Source organism: Delphinapterus leucas, chromosome 11, assembly GCF_059928025.1.
Source record: "Delphinapterus leucas isolate spDelLeu-1000000601 "Yukka" chromosome 11, BTC_Dleu_Yukka2, whole genome shotgun sequence".
Classification (NCBI taxonomy): Eukaryota; Metazoa; Chordata; class Mammalia; order Artiodactyla; family Monodontidae; genus Delphinapterus; species Delphinapterus leucas.
Genome location: NC_143139.1, coordinates 7,820,022 through 7,843,137, shown reverse-complemented (window position 1 = coordinate 7,843,137; position 23,116 = coordinate 7,820,022). Strand labels below are relative to the sequence as shown.

Sequence of the window (23,116 nt, the reverse complement as noted above, 5' to 3'; positions counted from 1 at the left end):
ATGCCTTTTCTATCTGCTTACCTGCTTCCTACGAAGATATATTTTATGTTTCCTATCAAACTACCCCTGTTCAACATCCTCAGCAATCCTTTTCCTGTCCAATTTGTTTCCAAGCCTTATCTCACTATTAATCCCAGGTAGCAAGAAAATTTTTCTCTTCAGTGGTATGCTCTTTGGGGAACGATAAGGAACCAATAAAATTCCTTTCCCAGGTCCATCAGTGGTACTGAAAGAAACAAAAGGAAGTCTACTATAACAGTGTGCCTCATTATCACTGAGCAATGCCACTTTGCAGCTGACCATCATGTGTTTGAAAAAAAGAGACAGAAAAGGAGAAAGAGATGAGGAAAGTCAGATTACGACTCTCTGTTTTAAAAACATCTTTTATTGAAGGTAATGACTGGCTAGCTTCTGCTCTAAGTACCTTTAAAAAATACAGAATCTGGGGGTCAAGACAACTGACCCTACCCCAAAAAGCAGGTAGGACACATCAAATGTAGAGAAAATGTGATGCCACTAGCTAAATAATTCTAATTCATTTTATAAATGCTGGCATTCAAGCTCTGCATGTTAGAGTACATTCTCTTTACCTTTTCTATAGATAGAAAAAAATGGCTCAGAAGAAAATACTTCATGAAAGTGATAAAAAGATAAAATACCCTTAAAGGACTCATCCACTTATCCACTCATTCTTTTATTCATTCAAAAACACTGAGCATCTATTTTAAGATACTCTGAGCCTTGGGATAAAGTCCTAGCCCCACTTAAACAGTTATGAGGAGGATGATGGGGGAAAGTGCATGTTAAGTATTTGATAAAGATCGGCACACAGTAAGTAGTTAATAATTGTTAGTGGCTATCAATTACTCTTAGTTTACAATGGTGGGTTGGGGTAGGCTGACGGCCCATGTGGTAGCTGTTGATTCTTCATCTTTTTTTTCTCAACTCCCAAGCAAACTTGATTTATTTGATAACTGATGCATAAGGTCTCAGTATTAGAAGCAAGAAGACATATTTCTATTTTGCTAACATGAAAACTTTATGAATTTTTTTCTATTATCCAAATATGAAATGTTATTATCTAACCAAAATTACATTTTCTTCCCCCATAAGATAGCAATCTATACTGAAATAGTTTAAAAGAAAACTATATAGAAGAAAACTGGGGAAATGTATCATTTAGGTCGCTATTAATGAAGCCAGCCATAAAAAGTTACAGCAGTCTCCCAGCAACAGACTAATGTAAAAAAGGGGAGAGTGTAAGCAAAGTATCTTTGTGATGTCCTTTAAATGTCAAGTGCCTGTCCACTTTGGTTTTCTCTTTTGTTTTGTTTTTGCGGTTCGCGGGCCTCTCACCGTTGTGGCCTCTCCCGTTGTGGAGCACAGGCTCCGGACGCACAGGCTCAGCGGCCATGGCTCACGGGCCCAGCCGCTCCACGGCATGTGGGATCTTCCTGGACCGGGGCACGAACCCATGTCCCCTGCATCGGCAGGCAGACTCTAAACCACTGCGCCACCGGGGAAGCCCCCTGTCCACTTTGAAAAAGAGTAAACTTTTTAACAGTGGCTCCAGGTTAAAGACATTTATATCAGTCTGTTCTAACCTCCTTTTGGCAATCGAGAGCAGGTGACCTAACTACATGATATCTAGAAATTTCTCTACTTGTCAAGGAGAGAATTTACCAGCAGACTTAATTTAGCAGTATCAAGACAACCAGTCTGCCCAACTGCAAAAGAGTTTAGTTTAAAAACTAAATCAGCCAGGATAGCTAGATCTAACTAGTTCTAAAGCAGAAGCTGTTTTCATTATATCACATGAATTCCCTCCAAAGCCCTAGCAGCATGACAGCTGGAAGACTCCTTTCAACAAGAATATACTCTAATGGTTAGGTTAGACCTATAATCCTAAATACTGGAAAGCCCCTGAATTTTGTTACTTGCCTTGAAGGAAGAATTTAGAGATCTGAGCTCCTCATCATTCCTTTGCTTTAAGTTCCCCAATGCCTTCAGAAGGCCATTCAGTATCAGGTTTCCAAATCCCTCATACTCTTTAAAAAAAGTTTCCTGTGGCAGTACCTAACAGATTCCAAGGCTTTATCTTCAAAAAGGCCATGATTCCAAGTGAATAAAAGTAATTACTTAATTACCAGTTTCACCACTGTGTACCATGGGTTATGAGATTCCCACTCTGAAATAAAAAAGGTAGTATTAATTGATTTCTGCCCTATCTATGCCAAGTAACCATGTCTCTGAGCATCTATTTTTGGCAATATGCTCTCTGGAATTAATTTCTGTCACGGGGAAGGTTATTTGATTTGTAAGCAATTAAAATATCTCTAGTTAACTTGAGCAAGAAACAACCTATAATCTCATCAAAGTGCCATACCAAAAATGATTAAATTCCAAACTTTCTCCTTCTATCCTTGAGTCAAAAATTTTCATCAGTTCAAACGTTCTCTCCATTTATTTTAATTTTATTAAGAAAACTCCTAAACAGAAAATAAAAATACTATAATGAATCCAATGTACCATCACCTACTTTCAACCTTGTGAGAGTCACAGTAGTCTAGCGCATCCCTGTCCTCTTGAACCCTTTCTTTTCCCTAAAGGTAACCACACTTGGAAAATTATGATTTATCCTTCTATTAACTATTTTTTAAACCAGCAAAAGTTACAGTCACATACCCATCCTCCCCTTAGATAACAGGATACACCCTTTTTCCTAACAATAATTTCACTTAACAATGTTGTATTTTATGAAGTAGGTTTTCAACATGTAACTCAAAATAAGGACTCTTGGGCACATACATTTTCTTAACTGGGACACAGAAGCACTAATCAAAAAATAAGAAAAAATAAACCATACTTAATTAAATTTAAAAACTTTCACTGACCAGAAGATGCCATTAACAGAGTAAAAAAGGCAAGCCACAGAGTGAGAGGAGATATTCACAGTACATGTATCCGGTAAGAGGCTTTTCCCCAGAATATAATACAAGACTACAAAACAAAAAGAGACACACACCAATTAAAAATGAGTACAGGGGCTTCCCTGGTGGTGCAGTGGTTGAGAGTCCGCCTGCCAATGCAGGGGACACGGGTTCGTGCCCCGGTCTGGGAAGATTCCACATGCCACGGAACGGCTGGGCCTGTGAGCCATGGCTGCTGAGCCTGAGCGTCTGGAGCCTCTGCTCCCGACGGGAGAGGCCACAACAGTGAGAGGCCCGCGTACCGCCAAAAAAAAAAAAAGAGTACAGAGAGGATTCCGGGAAGATGGAGGAGTAGGGAGCATCAGGACTCTGTCTCGCCACCTAAACAACAAATGCATTGTCAATCTGTTGAAGGATAATGAAGGAAAATACTGGCATGGTAAGTGCAGTTAATTTTCATCAATTTCAGCTCTAGAAAAGTAGCAACTACCCATCCCCCATTCTTTAGCAATACTGCACTTGGTTCTGGAGCAGCTGACATGCCTTGCAGGAGTCAGGGTGGTCTATAAGGACGCTGCCCTCCAAATATCCGGCATCTCTGCTCTGATGGCTGGATGCAGCTTCTGATCAGAGGTGCAGACAAAGAGGCCAGTAGCCATTTTTGTTGTACCACTCCTCCCACTTTTACAAGCCCCTCCCCTTCCAGCTGAAGTCACTTCCAGGGGACTTATTTATTTCTTCAAATATCCTCTTTGCCCCTTTGTCCCTTGTCATTTTTCCCCTCAGAAGCCATACACTAAACACTAGGACATTCAACTGCAAATATGGGGAAAATTTAAAAAGTGACTGCAAGTGCCTAGGCAAAGGTTCAGAAAAGACCTTAGAAGACATTAAGATTGCACCTTAGGCTGATCTGAGGTACAGAGACAGCCTATGACAATCAAAACAACAAAAACAGTAAACAAAAAACAGCAAACCCTGGGGAAGGGGGAGACTGATTTCCAGAGTTTCCACATTAGATTCAAATGTACAGAATTCAACAAAAACTCACAAGGCATAGAGAAAAACCAAGGAAGTATGGCCACTAAAAGGAATGAAATAAATCACCAGATACCATTCCTGAAGTCCTAATTAATGGCAGAGAGATTAGACAAAGACATTAAAAGAAACTACCTTAAAGATGCTCAAAGAACTAAAGAAAGATGTGAAGAAAGTCAAAGAAATAATGTGTGAATAAAATGTTAATACCAGTAGACAGAAAACATAAAAAAGAAACCAATAAGTAATTCTGGAGCTGAAAGGTACAATAACAGAAATGAGAATTCACTTAGAGAGATTCAAAGCAGATATGAGCAGACAGAAGAATCAGTGAACTTACACACTGTGGGAGTCCCAGGAAGGTTGGGGCGGGGAGGCGGGCGGTGGGGGGGGGGCATTGTGCAGAGATAATATTTGATGAAATAGTGACTGAAAACCTCCCAAATTTGATGAAAGACATGAATATAAACATGTAAGAAGCTCAACAGTCTCCACCTTATGAACTCAAACAGACACATGTTGATACACTATACTTAAACTTTCAAAACCCAGGACAAAGAGAGAATTTTGAAAGAAGCAAGACAGAAGCAAACCATCACATTCTATGGATCCTCAATAAAATTATCAGCAGATTTCTCATCAGAAACTTTGGAGACCAGAAGACAGGGGTCTAATACATTCACAGTGCTAAAAGAAAAACTGCCAACCAAAACTCCTACATCCAGCAAAACTCTAATTCAAAAAAGAGGTAGAAACTACCACTGGCATTTTTCACAGAACTAGAACAAAAAATTTCACAATTTGTATGGAAACACAAAAGACCCCAAATAGCCAAAGCAATCTTGAGAACGAAAAATGGACCTGGAGGAATCAGGCTTCCTGACTTCAGACTATACTACAAAGCTACAGTAATTAAGACAGTATGGTACCAGCACAAAACCAGAAATATAGATCAAGGGAACAGGATAGAAAGCCCAGAGATAAACCCACGCACATATGGTCGCCTTATCTTTGATAAAGGAGGCAAGAATATACAGTGGAGAAAAGACAGCCTCTTCAGTAAGTGGTGCTGGGAAAACTGGACAGGTACATGTAAAAGTATGAAATTAGAACACTCCCTAACACCATACACAAAAATAAACTCAAAATGGATTAAAGACCTAAATGTAAGGCCAGACACTATCAAACTCTTAGAGGAAAACATAGGCAGAACACTCTATGACATACAGCACAGCAAGATCCTTTTTGACCCACCTCCTAGAGAAATGGAAATAAAAACAAAAATAAACAAATGGGACCTAATGAAACTTCAAAGCTTTTGCACAGCAAAGGAAACCATAAACAATACGAAAAGACAACCCTCAGAATGGGAGAAAATATTTGCAAATGAAGCAACTGACAAAGGATTAATCTCCAAAATTTACAAGCAGCTCATGCAGCTCAATATCAGAAAAACAACCCAATCCAAAAGTGGGCAGAAGGCCTAAATAGACATTTCTCCAAAGAAGATATACAGATTGCCAACAAGCACATGAAAGAATGCTCAACATCATTAATCATTACAGAAATGCAAATCAAAACTACAATGAGATATCATCTCACACTGGTCAGAATGGCCATCATCAAAAAACCTACAAACAATAAATGCTGGAGAGGGTGTGGAGAAAGGGGAACTCCTCCTGCACTGTTGGTGGGAATGTGAATCGGTACAGCCACTATGGAGAACAGTATGGAGGTTCCTTAAAAAACTGAAAATAGAACTACCATACGACCCAGCAATCCCACTACTGGCCATATACCCTGAGAAAACCATAATTCAAGAAGAGACATGGGGCTTCCCTGGTGGCGCAGTGGTTGAGAGTCCGCCTGCCGATGCAGGGGACGCGGGTTCATGCCCCAGTCTGGGAAGATCCCACATGCCGCGGAGAGGCTAGGCCTGTGAGCCATGGCCGCTAGGCTTGCGTGCCCGGAGCCTGTGTTCTGCAACGGGAGAGGCCACAACAGTGAGAGGCCCGCGTACCCAAAAAAAAAAAAAAAAAAGAGACATGTACCAAAATGTTCATTGCAGCTCTATTTACAATAGCCAGGACATGGAAGCAACCTAAGTGTCCATCAACAGATGAATGGATAAAGAAGATGTGGCACATATATACAATGGAATATTACTCAGCCATAAAAAGAAACAAAATTGAGTTATTTGTAGTGAGGTGGAGGGACCTAGAATCTGTCATACAGAGTGAAGTATGTCAGAAAGAGAAAAACAAATAACGTATGCTAACACATATATATGGAATCTAAGAAAAAAAAAAGGTCATGAAGAACCTAGGGGCAAGACGGGAATAAAGACACAGACCTACTAGAGAATGGACTTGAGGATATGGGGAGGGGGAAGGGTAAGCTGTGACAAAGTGAGAGAGTGGCATGGACATATATACACTACCAAACGTAAAAGAGATAGCTAGTGGGAAGCAGCTGCATAGCACAGGGAGATCAACTCGGTGCTTTGTGACCACCTAGAGGGGTGGGATAGAAGGGTGGGAGGGAGGGAGACGCAAGAGGGAAGAGATATGGGAACATACGTATGTGTAAAACTGATCCACTTTGTTATAAAGCAGAAACTAACACACCGTTGTAAAGCAATTATACTCCAATAAAGAGGTTAAAAAAAAAAAAAGAGGGAGAATTTAAGACATTCACAGAAAAGCAAAAGTTGAGGGAGTTTGTGAACCTGTAAGGTGAAATGAAAGGACATCTACCAGTAACTCAAATTCATATGGAAAAATAAATATCTCAATAAAGGTAAATAAATGGGCAATTAGAAAAGCTAACATTACTGTAACAATAGTTTGTAACTGTACTTCAGAATTTAGAGATCAATATAATTCAAGAAAAAATAAACGATCATTAGTATAAAAGCTAGTATTGCTATAACTTTCGTTTGTAACTCCAACTCTTGTTTTCTATATAACTTAAGAGACTGGTGCATTTAAAAGGATTATCAGTTTATATTTTTGGCCACAAAATGAATAAAGGTGTAATTTTGTGACATCAACAAATGAAAGGGGTGGAGACAGAGTGGTAAAGGAGCAGAGTGTTTGTATGTTACTGAAGTTTGGCTGGTATAAATTCAAATTAGAGTAGTATAACATAAGGATGTTAAATGTAATCCCCGTGGTAAATGCAAAAAGCAAATGAAATATACACAAAAGGAAATAAAAGGAATGTAAAGATTTCTACAAAAACGTCAACCAAACACAAAAGAAGACACTAATACAGGAGACATCAATAAAATCAGCAAAACTTTATCTAGATGGACTAAGAAAAAGAGGGAAGACTCAAGTTACTAAACTCAGAAATCAAAGGGGGAGGGAACATTACTACCGATTCTACAGAAATAAAAAATATTATAGGAGAATGCAGCAGTCCCCTTATCCACAGTTACCACAGTTAACTGTGGTCCAGAAATATTAAGGTGTACTGAAATATATGAGCAAAGACAAAGAAACAGCAATGAGCATAAATGACATTGAGCTTTCATAGTGAACATACTGACCCAAGGCAAACAATACAGACTAATAATAGACAAGGTTGGACAAATGGTCTATCTGCAGCATTTACAGCAGAGTTAACAATATGTGAGAAGAGGAATTTTACTCTAATTTATCCACTTAATTCTTCAAGAGTCTGTTTCCTCACCTGTAAAATGATAATATTACCTTCCTTACAAGATGGTATGAGATTTAAATAATTCAAAATATGTGAAATGTAAAAAAAAAAACCTAGAAACTCCTGGATTTATGGGACATGCATCAATGAAAAGTCTTTAAAATAAGATTAGATTTAATGTTATAGGGAAGTAGAGAGTTTCTGAAGGTTTTATCATGTTAAGATGATAAAAGTAGTGTTTAATGAATGAGAAAGGGCTAGAAAGGAAAGACTTTTGAAAAAGACATAGAGGGCTGCTGCAGCATTAAAATTTGGGGCCCTAAGATCCTGACCCAGGACAGTAAGAAGTAGAAGTCAGAATAGCTGTGGCTTGGGGGGAAAAAAGCAACAGAATTTTGTGGCATAAATGGCTCTTAAGGATGCATTAGGTCAAAAGAGACAGAGACAGAAAAGCTGAAATAAGCCCATGAGTGAAATTACCTTAAAAGCAGATCTGTACTCTGCATTATTAATTCTCACAATAACCACCTCTCCCTAATAGAAAGGACCAATTTAACTGTAACAAATCCTTTTACAGAGCTTAAAGATTCCTGCAAGTCAGTCCTAAAGAATTTCTACACATTTCCAAAATATCTTCCCCTAGTAATCTGAAAACAATATGAACTACTGAAAATATTAAAAATACTTATCACCAATTAAATTTGGACACTTTTATCCAGAAAGAAAAGCTGTATTTAACACCACACATATAAAGCATCTTATAAAGAAAAAAGAAAATGAGAATTACATATGGATTTTGATCAATTTACTAAAAGGACCCTGATGGGGTACAAATTCCCCCATAGAGGCACCTTATAAACAAGGCATTTTAAAAATAGAAAACAATAATGGAAGAAAACTAGTAGGTTATCTTTAATTTCCCTCCCAACTATTTCCTAAATAATACAATAAGGGATTTAACAAATACCGGTGTTGCCATTTCTTCCATAAAATATACTAGATTTTTAGACTAGATGATACTTAGTAATAATAAGGCTATTAACAAATCCTTTGCCCTAATTATTCCTAAAATACGCAGAGTCACCAAATTCTAAGTAAAAATGCAAAGAAGTTACTTAACTGTAGACTTACCCAGGTTTCCTTGCTCGACTGTTAGCACCACCTCATCCATCACCACAGCCCTAAAGTCCAGTTCCTCCTCACAACATTTGGCCTTTAATGCTCGCAAGATCTCTTTTTGGGGATAGTCTTCCCTGATTCGACGATCTGTCAAAAACCACAACTTGGCGGCCACAGAGCTACACATCTTGCTCTGCCTGTTCTTCCTTTTCTGGGATTACTTCCTCCTGAATATAGACTCCTTCTAGCTGGAAGAGAAGATATACATACAAAGTAAATCGAGAAACTACTCAATTTTTTGCTTTCACACAAATCACACCATGATTATATACTAGCTATGAAAAACAGGAACTATACCCTGTCTTTTCCATCACTACAAACTCGAACAAATTATGTATATTCATGTATCTATAGCTACTGTTCAATTATCTTCCTTTATTTCATATATGTATAGTTTCTTATAAACATATTTATAGGTATGCTTAAAAATCAGATGGTAGCACATATTACTAGATGAGCATCAACAATGATGTCATTCACATAGCAACTTTAGTCAAAATAAGTAATTTGAGAATGTGGGGGGAAAAATTTGAATAACTGCCAAAGTTATTTAAATAAATGCCAAAGTTCATTCACTAAAATTTGTTTTTCAGTCAGGAGACAGCATGCTCTTACTCACTGTTTTTATTCTATTTTTAAACAGAATTCTTCTTAAACAAACACAGCTTGTTTACTAGAATGCCACCAAGAGTTCTGCTTCTCAGAGTTTATATCATGAGCAAGACAACTGAAAGTCATTTTCATGAGAAGAAAAAAGTTACAAGTTTTACTAACAAGCATAATAGGTGATTTCTAGTATTATCCCAGATGACATGGCAAACCTAACACAGAAGGACAGGACAAGGGCAAGGAATAGAGGAAGCAATGGCCATACAGATGGACGGCTTCCAGCATCACAGCAGCCGGAACTGTTCCCTTATGCACCGTTCACGTGCTTTCCACAGTCTCAGCCAGAAGGGCCTGCTCCACAGATGCACACAGTAAGAGCAGAACATCATGGGACAGAGGCACTACCACACACATACACACGCACACACACACCACCCCCTCCCTCAAGACCTTGACCTGTCCTGCCTACCACACTCACCCACCTGCCTGGGGACCCACAGTCTCAAAGGCATCAGGGGACTGGAGCTCAATTTACACATGAGGAACATGGGATGTGGCCTTCCAGGCGAATGGAAGGGGTCTCACTCAGAAGGAAAAGCTCCACAAGTCACACCAGAGCATCTAATGTAGAGATGTCCAGTTTCCCTCGAGAGGGGAACTATAAAAATGCCCTTAAAATGTTTACAATTGGGTAGGTTTTGAAGCAACCTGTCATTGACCTCCAATACTCCGAAGCCACGTCTGTGCCTCCCCTGACACTTAGTTCTTGACCACTGTCTGTTCTATGATTGACTTCATTGCATGAAATTGCACTGCATTACTAGGGCAGTTGTGGACCCAGTAGAAATCAGGATGGGATGTTATAGCCACTGGCAACTGGGAAGCAGTTATGGCATGTCAGCTTTCAGGAAAATGCCCAGGCCACAACCGTAACACAACATGGTGTTTTCAGTGATTCTATGACCAGACAATAAAAACACTCCAGGGCTGCAATCTCACAGTCATGCAGCAACTCCTAAGAGATGATGCCAATGGGCATATCCATCTTGTCTGGCTTCATGGCCACAGCCCTGATATCCTCATGTAAAGTTTGCGTGTTTCTACACTGGTGTGCAACCAACAACTAACGACAGGCTCTTATCAGGCTCCCCATCGCCTTTCATTTTCTTTTTAATGAAAGGGCTCGAAATCCTCATGAACCTAGGGTTCTAAGAAAGAAAATGATTCCCCTCTCTGTCTGGAAGACATGAAGCAAAGGTAGAGAGCATCATTGGCCGCAACTGGACCACATTCTTTCAGGGGGGATGCCCACAGCCCCTAATCTGGAACTGGAGGAATGCTCTCGCCCTACAGAAGAAGTGGTACCATGGGAGCTGTCACCTTGTCCTGAACTGAGGTAGCTTCAGTTTGATGACGTAGAATACATTTTCTTTATCACCTTCAAAAGATTTTTGCGTTATGCCCTGGTTTTCCTGTAAAAATTTGTAGAGGTATGCGACACTGTATTCCAACTCAGTCTTCCTGTACAAGTAAATGACATCACCAGTTTCTAAAAGACAAAGTGTGCTTAACAACCCTCAGCTGACCAGTGCTGGTATCTTCAAGTAACACCTGTCTAGATTTGTTATCTACTATAATTTTAGTCATCTCCAGAGACCAGTTTATTGCCAGGGAGTGAAAGGGCACAACCTCTTCTCTGCCCAGTGGTCCCCCCCAGTTTCCACGGGAGGATAAGCGGCTGACCATCCTTGGTGCCCAGGGATACTGCTGTAGTGGCTGTTCGCCTTTTTCAGACTGTTCCGTTGGGATTCACATTTAACAATACCCAGGAAACAGGTAAAGACGCCAGCCACAAAGCAGAGGCTCTGCATCTCCAACAGCCCTCCTGGCCTGAAAGGCCACCAATGCATTACTATAGGCCAGGCAGAGACCAATAGGTTGGTATCTCCTCCCTGACTATGATTTTAAATTTAAAACATCTACTTTTCTCTTTTTTTTCCCCATCTGTTAATATCAAGGAAAAAGACAAAACAAAAAAGCTGATAAAAAGTCAAAAGCATTAACAGTAAACCTACACAGCCTAGGAGCACAAAGTACGCCAATAAAAGGTCAGTACTGAAGTTCATATCATATCCACTGTTTTAAAAGACAGGAGGGGGCTTCCCTGGTGGCACAGTGGTTGAGAGTCCACCTGCTGATGCAGGGGACATGGGTTCGTGCCCCGGTCCGGGAAGATCCCACATGCCGCGGAGCGGCTGGGCCCGTGAGCCATGGCCGCTGAGCCTGCGCGTCCGGAGCCTGTGCTCCGCAGCGGGAGAGGCCACAACAGTGAGAGGCCCGCATACCGCAAAATAAATAAATAAATATATAAAAGACAGGAGGGACTTCCCTGGTGGTCCAGTGGTTGGGACTCTGTGCTTCCACTGCAGGAGGCATGCGTTTGACCCCTGGTCGGGGAACTAAGATCCCGCAAGCCACATAGCAATCAATCAATCAATGACAGGAAAGAGTCCCCTGTAAAGTAAAATGGTTCCCCTTTTTCCCCCTGACATTTAAAGTAGTAGGTTTGGCTATCCAATAACATATCTGTAGGGAAAGAGTTTATTCTCCAACAGTGTAAGATCAATAGGGCATTTGCAAACGTCCACATATACACAGGAGTTGATTTTTCCTCTTAGAATATAAAAAAAAAATCAGATCTACTAATTCCCTATTTTTTTATTTCTCCAGAAGTACCAAATAATATATAAACATCAGATAATAAATAAATGCTAAACTAGCCTTTCTGAAATAAAGAGAAATCTATAAAATTTAATTTTATATTAGAGATAGTTTTCCCGTGAAAACTTCTGGATAAGCACACCAATTTTTATGACTGTCATCTTCAAATACTCCAGGCAAGGCTAATTAAATGAGAATCATAAACAAGGTGATTTTCTTGTAAGGCCCCCTTCCCAGTGGTAATTATTCTGGTAAAGAAAAAGCAAAATCACAATCTACCATCTGACGATATTAAGGGCATCTCTTACTGCTAGAAAAATTCTTTATTCCAGATAAGATATACCAAATGAACTTAGAATCAAAAGACTGAAAAAGAAAATATGTTGGAGGAGAGAATATATACATACTTAAATATAAAAACTAGAATTTACTCAATTTGGCAATAACTACAGCTGTACTTTCAATGACATCGTTCTGTCCTGGATGAGGATTAGGTTTGCACAGAAAAATAACAAATGTGTGAACGGGCACTCTTTCACTATTATTTCCTGTAACTGTTTTCTCCTGACGGCTTTCCCCCTGTACATAATCCCCAGGGCTTCATTCTTAAACCCTTCTTTCCTTTCTCTAGAAAAGTCATTCTCAGTCCAGTTTCAACTACTATCATTGACCTACTAAATATATTTTTCCAACCAGGAGTTCAACTGAATTTCAGATCTTGTTTCAATATGCCTAAACGGGCATCCTTAACTAACTGCCACCCACTATTGCCTCAGTTAAGCAAGTAAAGTACTGCAGTACATATTTATTGAAAAAGATTCCACAAATCAGTGGACTTGCACAGTTCCAACCCACACTGTTCAAGGGTCAACTCTGTGTGTGTGTGTGTGTGTGTGTGTGATAAACACACATATTAAATAGATACCTAACAGAAGCATAATGTTTAAAGATGCTGAATGACATGCCTTATCAAACTCCAAATACTGGGCTATTTTAAAACTAAAAGTTGAATGAACACTATTTCAAATTAAACCTCGGTATTAACAGTAACCATTTTACAGATTAAGAAATGAAGGTTAAGAGAGTTAAGAAATGCACCTAAAAAAAATTTTTTTTAACTAAGTAATACTAAGTAGCATAGCTTATATTTCCAGAGATTTTCTAAATCCCAACAGTCTCCCTCCAAATCATACTACGTGCCTATGTCGACTTTAATTGTACCTTTTAACACCTACTTTGTTATGCTTAAGGTTTTAAACCAAGGATCTGTTTATCAAGGCTTTTCTCTCAATCTCAGTAAGTTCTAATGCTTCCCCGCCTCCCCAAAAAATCCAAAACACAACAAAACACAATCTGGGATACATATGAAATTTTACCCTCTTTCCTCTCCTTGTTTTATCCAGTGTCTCTTTCGAAGGTGGATCTGAATTACTGTAGGAAATGAGAATGAATGGGAGTAAGAGGCAGAGGGACAAAAGCATTAAGAAGATGAGAGAAAGGTAGGAACACCCCATTGTGTGTGTGGGGGGGGGTGTACTTATTAAAGGGGTACAGAAAATGATAAAATGAAAATCTCAGAAGTCTCAGAGACAACCGATTAATAGTGTTAAACCTGTTACCCCATCATCCACTAAAACAATGTCCCTTTGAAACTTCGGTAGTTCCTCCACAGTCTCATCCTTTAGCTAAGACGCCACTTGAAAAATATCACTGTCTGGGTGCCATTTTCCTTAGCACATTAACTTGGAGTTAGACTGTAAGGCTGTGAAAGCAGGAGCAGGTTAGGTACTAATCAAAGTTGACTTTACAGTGACAGAAATGGATGACAGTCCCCTTATTCTTGAAAGAGTATACCTCAAAAACAGAGCAAATATCTGATTTTCCAAACTTTACATGACACATTCACTCATACTCTCCTTACAGCTCTATCATAATACCTTTTCTTAAAAAAACTATATACAAGATTTTGCATGAAAAATGAGAGGATAACCATTTTCCTATACATACTCAATATGGTCCCTTGTACTCTTTTTCTACTATATCTAAAGATATCGAAGGGAATTTGGATAAAATCACTTTTGAGTAATTATATGTACCAATTACTGTGTTAGGCAGTTTACTTGTATCTTCTCACTTAATCCTCACAATCATCCCTGTGACACCTTATTGTCCTCACTGGGCAGGTGAGGCTGCACTAGCAGAGAGGTCATTTGTCTAAATTAGAAAGTGGTAGAAGAGCTCAGGGTCACTTCAAATTCCACACACTCTATGGCAGAGACTGCCACCTGCCTACCAATATCCACTTTCCACTTACTCCTCTGTAATAACAGATCTGATATTTACCTGAGCACAATGCCATATGACTAAGAGACTGCATTTGTATTCCGTAGGCCTTCCTGCAACTAGATATGGTCGCAGAGTGCTCAGCCAAAGTACTGCACTCCAACTTCCAGGAAGCATGCTAAAGAGATGTACTCTTCCTCGGCCCCTCCTCCATTCTGCTACCTGGAATGTGGGTGTCATGGCTACACCTCCAACAACCATCTGGACAGAGGACAAGAGTCGACCCTAGGAAAAGTGCAGCTAAGTGTTAGAAGAACTTGAATCCCTGACAACTGCGCAGTGCTGTGGCCTTAAACTGCTTACTATCTCTTTTTCATGAGGAAGAAATAAACTTCCAACTCAATGATATGTTGGGATTCTTTATTATAGCCAAAAAAGATAAACTACTAAGTACACAAAACTAAGCATTCAACTGCATAATACATTCAATTAATATTTGAGTGCCTACTACGCACTCTCCCTAAAGATACCATGGTTAACAAGAGACAAACCCCCAGCCCCGATTGAACTAAAAATGATCTGATGATAAAATGTCATGAATAAGAAAAAATGCTCAACATCACTAAGCACTGAAACACAAAACTACCTCACAGGATGGTTACAATAAAAAAACAAAAAAACCCCCAAAAAAACAGAAAATAACAAGTGTTGGGGAAGACGTGGAGAAACTGGAAGCCCTGCCAACTGCCGGTGGGAATGTTAAATGGTGCAGCTGCTGCCGAAAACAGTATGGAAGTTCCTCAAAAAATTAAAAATGGAATCACCATACAATCCAGCAATTCCACTTTTAGGTATATACCCAAAAGAACTGAAAGCTAAGTCACAAAGAGGTATCTGTACACGTATGTTCAGAGCAGCATTATTCACAATAACTAAAAGGTGGACACAACCCACGTGTACATTTGACAGATGAATAATAAGCAAAATGCATATATCAGAATCTAATGCCTTAAAAAGGCATTAGATTCTGATACATGCTTACAACATGAATGAACCTTGACGACATTATGCCCCACAAACTAAAGTACTCAAATTCACAGAAAGTAGAATGATGGTCCTTAATGGCTGGGGCATTTAAAGATTAGGGAGTTACTGTTTTATGGGTATAGGGTTTCGGTTATGCAGGACGAAAGAGTCTGGAGATGGATATGGTGATGGCTGCACAATATGAATGTACTTAATACCACTAATCTGTTAAGACGGAAATATTGTGTGTATTTTACAATAAAAAGAAAACTGGAAAAGGAAAAAACTGTCATGAGCAAATTAACATGCAAACGTTTACACATTCCCAACTAAAGGGTCAAAAAAATATGTTACCTTTAAATAACCTGTAGCTTTGTTACTAAAATTCCTAAAATAGTCTGTGGTATAAACAAAACCTAAGTTTTCTCTGGAATCCAAATAACATTTCTAATGATTTCACTTAACAGAGAAATGTTACATCAAAGTATCTCTGGAATGTGGCACAAAATTTAAAAAATGTTCCTGAGATGCAATGCACAGTACAGCTCAAAGTTCATCACATTTAACATGTTAAATGTCAGGCCTTCCTTCGAAATTTTCTTTCTGGACACTATGCTGTAAAAGGGGCTGGGAAGCTGTTAACACATTCAAGAAGGCTTTGCAGATATGGCTAACTACATCACATGTCAAAGGAATAAGCTAACAACTGAGAACTCCAAAGCATCAGGGAAGAATTCCAAGTTTGCTGTATTTGGGCAAACCTGCATGAATTTTCAAGATGTAGTTTTCTGATAAAGCATCAAAGTCTGAAATACTGCCAAATACAGGACAGCAGAGCAGTAACCGGTCTGATCTTTTATAGCAAATCCATGCTCTATCTTGGAGACCTTATTTCTATATTTCTAAGAACAAGAAGCTAAGAGCTAGTATCAGAAGTGGTTAAAAGAGAGAGAGATGGAGAGAGGGAAACAAAAAGGGGACTGTTAAGGAACTGAATAGAGTAAAAACATTTAAGAGGTAGGTTTGGATTATTTTTTTTGATCACAACTTGGTGGTGTGCTGCCACTTTTGAAAGAAAGGTAGTAAAAAATAATAATAATAAACTTGGCATATAAACATTTACGTAAATTTGTTCTGCTAATTCATCAATTCACAATCCAGTAGACTCCTCCAGACATTGCTGGGAGAAGTGATTGACAGGGGAAAGGACCAAACAGTAAAGTTTCCAAGTAATGAAAGACGATTTACCCAACATCTGTACCTAATCTGCCCCCCCACCCCCGCCCTCCATTCAACCTCTCTTGAAACAAGAGGACCAATGAAATTAGACAGTAAACTCTATGAGGGCAGAATCCCCATCTGTTGTGTTCTATACTATTATCCCCAATGGGCAGCACAGAACCTCAAAAGGACATGGTTAAGGGTTAGGTGTTACTTTAAAGGACTTTGTTATGCTGAATGACAAAGGAGTATCAAAAAACCAGAGCTGTTTTCAAAATTAAACACCAGGCAAATTGTACAACATAATATCTAAACGTAGCTGTTTAAAATTTTATTTTTTCAGTTTCGCATAAAAAACAACCAACCCAAAGCTACTGCTACTTTCTATCATCACTATACAACCTTTGTTAACAATTAAAGTGGGGCCTGGGGTTGGGGCAGTAAGGAGAGGGAAAAAGATATATAAGCAGATGGGTTCCGTGCAGACCAGGCTCTAAGGGAGTAGATCTGGCTAGCTCTGTGACTTTTGTCCTCCAAGCCAATTTTGAAAGGGAAAAAACATTGGAAAAGAAAACACTGAAAATGACACCATGGCATCAGTTACCATGAAGCCAGAAAATCAGTCCTTTTCTGCAAACCAAACATTTACACAGATACATATGGCACATAAATCTAAAATATATTATGTACAGATATTTTTGGAGGTACTATATTACTTCTTCACAACACTTAATACGACAAGCAGGAAAATTCCCAAGTAATGCAGGACAATTTACCCAACACCTGTACCTAATCTCCCCGATGCAACCTCTCTTGAAACAACTGCACATGCCAGTACAGCTAACATCTAAAAATACTTTCTTCATTGTTCTTATCACTATCTACCTACCCCTCAATAGCGTAACTATAACAATTCTAAAGGCTCTTTTCTCAAATGCTTATGACTTAATCCCACTTGCAGAGAATATTCTTTGTAAACTAATCAGCCATAAAATCTCTCTACAAATCCACCCCCAAAAAAGAGTTGTCAGCAAGCAACATACAATAACTCACCCTCCTTACTTTATGTTTGGTTTTCTCACCCTTCATGGCCTGTTTGTGGGTACAGAAGTTCTTCCTCCACCCATTTTCTGTGTTTAGGTCTCTATGCCTGCTCCCCAGAAGAAGATGATAAAAGCTATGTCCCAAGGTGTGGAACAACTCACTCTACTCTGTCCATTCCCCTAATCTATTCCAGTATTCATGGTGCTCGGTCTTTTAGCTCATTGGGAGGGGAGAGGATTTGAGAGATCGATCAGTCGAGTGAATTACCCCAGTAGCAAACCCCATGTGAATACAAATTGGGGAAAGAAAGGATTGGGAGCTAATTTAAAAGGTATGTTTCATCCTGTGCCGCAACAACGTAATGCATGAAGTTTGGTTGGTGTTTAGAGAAAAAAAGAATGTTCATTTTAGAGCTTTCTTCACAGTACGGCTAAGAAGTGGTAGAAGATTTACAAGATATTGCTGGTATTTCCCTCAGGTGAGGAGGAAGAGGGGACTGAATGAGAAGGGAAAAGAAAAAAAGGATAATTTCTTCTTGTCACTCTCCCCTGCACCCCCAGATGCTATCATATTCAATAGGAAACATGAAAAAAAAATTAAAGCTATCCAACTAGAACTAAGATAAGTGGAATTTTAGCTCATAGCCAAAAGTCTGAAGGTTAGATATACAGCTCCTTACCCCCTACAGGGGGAAAGGCAGGAAGAGAAAAGTGGCTCTTCACTGAGTAGAGGGCTGAATGTGACTCGATTTGCTGCTCCCCTTCTTGGCTCTGTTCTCAGAATCACACAGACTGCCTCCCTGCCTGACAAGCAGACTCCAGCACCTGGCGGGGGTAAGAGAAGACAAGAGAGAAAACAAGGGAGACGGAGAAAGAGAAAAACATCAACAGCCATGTTGCCAAACTAACAACTAAGTCTATGACATGAGGGAAGGAAACTAATACCTAACCAAGATAGACTGGAATAAACAAAAGATTACGTCAAAACAAAATAGGCCTCCTCCCGTTTGACACACTAACTAAATCCAGTAACCATTATAAAAGAAATCTAACTATATTACGACTATATTAGAGCTTTTCATTCCAGAAGTTACGGTGACTCTCCATGACTAAAATTTCAGAGTGTTTTATTTCAAGTGAATATGTTAAAGTATTTGGACAGTCAATTGTTTAAGAAATCGTTTTTTTCTTTTTAAAAAGACCTTAGAACTATCCGATGCTATGAAATGAGATCTAAAATAAATAACATTTACATTTTAATGGTTACAGTTAAAAATTAAATCATCCATAAATATAATCAAAATATCAAGCCCACAAAAGGAAAACCTTCCATATTAGGCTGCCCATGCAGTTTCAATACAGACTTCAAATTTAACCCAACTCCACAAAGATGTGGGAACAATTCCTGTAATTAATAAGAAAACGGCACAAGCAAAGAATTTACATCGAGGTTACATTCAACACGGTTACTATAATAATCCCACTCACAGAAGAGAATTAACGCCCCATCTCTATCCGTAAACACAAATGGGAGAAAATACAGGGGATGACAAATCTGCTATCAGCGATAAGGAAAAATTAGTAAGGCAAATCTGAAGTAATTATCCCCTAACTACTTTGGATTTATTGCGGAGGGGGGAAGATCTGCATCACGGTCAAATGCTGTTAAAAAAAATCAAACGAGACAAGCAATTACTGTCACCCATCTTATTCAGAGGGCTTTCAAAAGAAAAAGAGGAATGGCTGTCACTCTTCTAAAAATGTACACGTAAGGAGGAAAGCGTGGAATTAAAACAGAATAACTGCGGGACCAATACCAGCCCCTCCCGCCTCGGTCACACACCACAGGAATCTCTGTCTGATGGCAGCAGCAGTGGAGGCAGAGATCACCACGCTGCCGAGGACAGGTTTGCGCCACGCGTGTGTGGGTCCGACGCGCATCCCCAGGGTCACCACACCCCCTCGCCGAGGGGAGACCACACTGCACCCCGCCCGAGGCCGCCGCCTCCCTCCAGCCTCCCGCACCCACCGGCATCCTCAGCCCCTCCCGGAGCAGAATCCCAGCCCAGGGTCCGCCGAGCGCCCCGCCGTCCCCGGCTCTGAGGCGACCACCGGCCTCCCCAAGCCCCGGGCCCCAGCCGCGCACGGCCCCGTCCTCTCCCGGGCCCGGCCCCGCTCGTCTGGAGCCCGTTCGGCCCAACTCGGCCGCCACGGGCGGCGGGGGTCGGGCGCGCCTCCGCCTCTAGCCACGACCCCCGCGGAGGGAACGCGAGGGTCCCGCTCACCTGGCTGGGGCGGCTCCTCCCTGGCTCTCGGCCGGCGGCGCCCGGCTGGGGCCTCCGAGGGCGGCGCGGGCGGGCTGCCGGGCGGGCAGTAAGTCCGAGGAGAGGAGGGGGATGGGGTCGGGAGGCCGGGAGCCGCCTCCTTTCTCCGCCGCCGCCGCCGCCACGGCTCCCACAGCCTGGCCCGGCGCTCTCGCCCACTCGCCCCCTTTCTCACAGCCGCGCGGTCGGTCTGGCTCTCCCTGACCCCACACACCCACACACACACCTACACACACACTCACACTCACCCCACACACACCCACACCCACGCACACCCGACTGCTCCTCACTCCCTCACACTCCCTCACTCGCCTGGCGTGCGCGCGCGCGACCCCGCTCTCACACAGCGCGCGCGACGCCGGCGGAGGCCGCCCCGCGCTCCCCCAGACCTAGGCGAAGCGCGCCGTCCGCCCGCGCGCCGAGAACCCGTGCGCGCCGAGGACCCGTGCGCGCCCCGGCCCCGCCCTCCAGGCGCGGCGGCGCGGCGAGGGCCGGCCGAGCGAAGGGCCGGGCCAGCCAGCCGGCCAAACCTGGCCGAGCGGATCTGACACCTGCGTCGGGACCCGACCCTCAGGCGTCCCGTCTCCACTCGCAACCCTCGCGGCCTCGGGGGTCGAGGAGAGGCGATGGGGGCGCGCGCGCGCGCGCGCGCGGAGGAAAAGGGGAGCGCGAGAGCGCTTCGAGGACGCGCTTTCCCCACCCGCCCCCAAACCGTCCTCACTGAGAAAGGGAAACGGGTGGAGGGGTGAGGTTTGTTCCCAACTCGAAACCGCGTGGTGAATCCCTTCCTTTGTACACCCTCCCCGCCCTCACCGTCCCTCTTCCAGCCCCATTCACCCACACTCTGAACCCTGACGCGAGCCCACCAAGTCTCCCAGGCGCAGTGTGCCGAGTGCGTGTCCGCGCCTCCGCGCCTCCCGCCCGTCCCCGCCCACCTCCCGCGCCGCCCTGAGGACCGCCTCCCCCTCGAGTACCCTCAAACCGTAGTCTTCCCTCCGGAGGCAAAGGTTTGGGGGACAAAGACCTTTAACACCCATAAGGTCCTTGTCCCTGTACAGAGTAAGGACAATGCCTATGTATATAGTGAGGCCAATTTTTAAACATCATGTATTCTCCAGGCTTTAGGCAGATTTTAAGATACAGGCGGGGCACCGTGGTACAGCCAGCTCTGCCGCTTAGAAACCAGTGTAAACCTTGTCACTTGTTAATTAACCTAGTTACTTAACTAACTCTGATCCTTTGTTATGAAAAGAGTATATCCCAAGGTTGCTGTGTGAATGAAATGTGATAATAGACTTACAAGCATTTTGTAAATTTCCAAACTGTGTAAAATGAATGTTTTACACTTTTTTTCATTTACACTTTAGGGTGCTTCTTCGCAGTATGGCTGAGAAGGGGTAGAAGATTTTTTAAGATGTTGCTGGTAATTTCCCTCTAGTGAGGAAGGTTGAAAAACTCCTCCACAAAGGAGGGTAAGAATATGAATAGGTCGGAAACAACCACAAATGAATGGGTAAAGATGTGGTATGTATATACAATGGAATATTACTCAGGCATAAAAAAGAATGAAATGATGCTGTTTGTAGCAACATGGATGGCCCTAGAGATTATCCATACTAAGTAAAGTAAAGCCAGACAGAGAAAGACAAATACCAAGTGACGTCCTATGTGGAATCTAAAATACGACACAAATGAACTAACTTATCTACAGAACAGAAACAGACTCACAGACAGAGAACAGACTTCAGGGAGGGGGGTTGGGGGAGGGATGGAGTGGGAGTTTGGGATCAGCAGGTGCATTCTATATAATAGAATAGCCAAACAACAAGGTCCTACTGTGTTGCACAATGAACTGTATTCTGTATCCTGTGATACACCATACTTTATATGGAAGATTCATTTCCAAATAACCTTAGTCATTTATTACACCAGATATCCCAGATGTTAGAGAGTATGTCCCAACACGTTTGCCTTCTTGTAGATCACAACCCCTCCTCAGTCCCCTCAGCCAACAAATTCTTTTCAGCATTCCTTTCCCAATCTTTAGGGTCTGCTTTTTTTTTTTTTGCTGATTTACCTCAGGGGGACTTGAGAGTACCATAACTGAGAAATGTAGTTAGGGTGTTAACTAAGTGTTTACTGCATGTTTTGACACAGAGTAACCTAGGATGGTGAACTATTTTCACGAAAGATACGTTTAGAGGTACAAAAGTGTTATATGATATACTACCTTCAGAAGAAAGAGGGTAAAAGTCTACAGAACTAAAACGTTGCTATTTACTCCGCTCTGACATTATCTCCTGGAACATGAAGTACTTCCCTTCAATCTAAAGAGGAAAAGAAGAGAATCATTTTGTGATCAAAGAAAGCTTGATCACAGAGATATGAACACAATGAGAATCTGACACAAAATACATAGGGAAATGAGCACAGAGAAAAGGTCGCGGGCATGCCCAGCAGAGGATCCCAATTCACAATAACCACACACTGCCCAAGAAAACCAGGTTGCATAGGTGAAACTGTGGATAGGGAGTATGAGACTATTAACTAACAGGCCACTTGTCTGTTAAGAAAAATGCTGTCGTTCAGGGCTTCCCTGGTGGCGCAGTGGTTGAGAGTTTGCCTGCCGATGCAGGGTATATGGGTTCATGCCCTGGTCCGGGAAGATCTCACAGGCCGCGTTGCAGCTGGGCCCGTGAGCCATGGCCGCTGAGCCTGCGCGTCCGGAGCCTGTGCTCCGCAACGGGAGAGGCCACGACAGTGAGAGGCAAAAAAAAAAAAAAAAATTCTGTCATTCAATATACTGTCACTATGTGCCAGACACATCCTAAGAAATTCATAACACACACAACAACTTTGCTTTTCACTTAATCTAGTCGGGGAAATAAACCCAGAAGTATATTTTTAAAAACAAACCCAGAAGTATATTTTTAAAACCAAAGCCAATGATATGTCACTCTATAAGATAATCTTTACATGAATAATGATCAAATTCATACTTCCTATTTTTGTATGAAGTAATGAGGGAGCAGAAATTGTTTTCAGCATTTCCGGAAAGGCTCAGTTTCTTAGATTC

The 23,116-nt window shown here is 41.5% G+C and overlaps 1 protein-coding gene across 7 annotated transcripts in view; it reads right to left on the bottom strand.

Annotated features, from left to right (window-relative positions):
- RIMKLB (ribosomal modification protein rimK like family member B) overlaps nucleotides 1-23,116 on the bottom strand; it is a 140,974-nt gene that overhangs the window by 24,463 nt on the left and 93,395 nt on the right. For 3 of the 7 annotated variants that reach the window (XM_022577504.3, XM_022577509.3, XM_022577511.3), the window contains exons 1-2: nucleotides 20,002-20,144; nucleotides 8,766-9,001 (exon numbers count right to left, since the gene is read on the bottom strand). In XM_022577504.3, the coding sequence (XP_022433212.1) occupies nucleotides 8,766-8,940 (175 nt within the window). In that variant the 5' untranslated portion in view covers nucleotides 8,941-9,001; nucleotides 20,002-20,144. Of the gene's footprint in view, nucleotides 1-3,025; nucleotides 3,312-8,765; nucleotides 9,002-20,001; nucleotides 20,145-23,116 lie in introns of those variants that run through there. The other 4 variants (XM_089920266.1, XM_089920267.1, XM_089920268.1 and 1 more) reach the window with 2 other exon arrangements.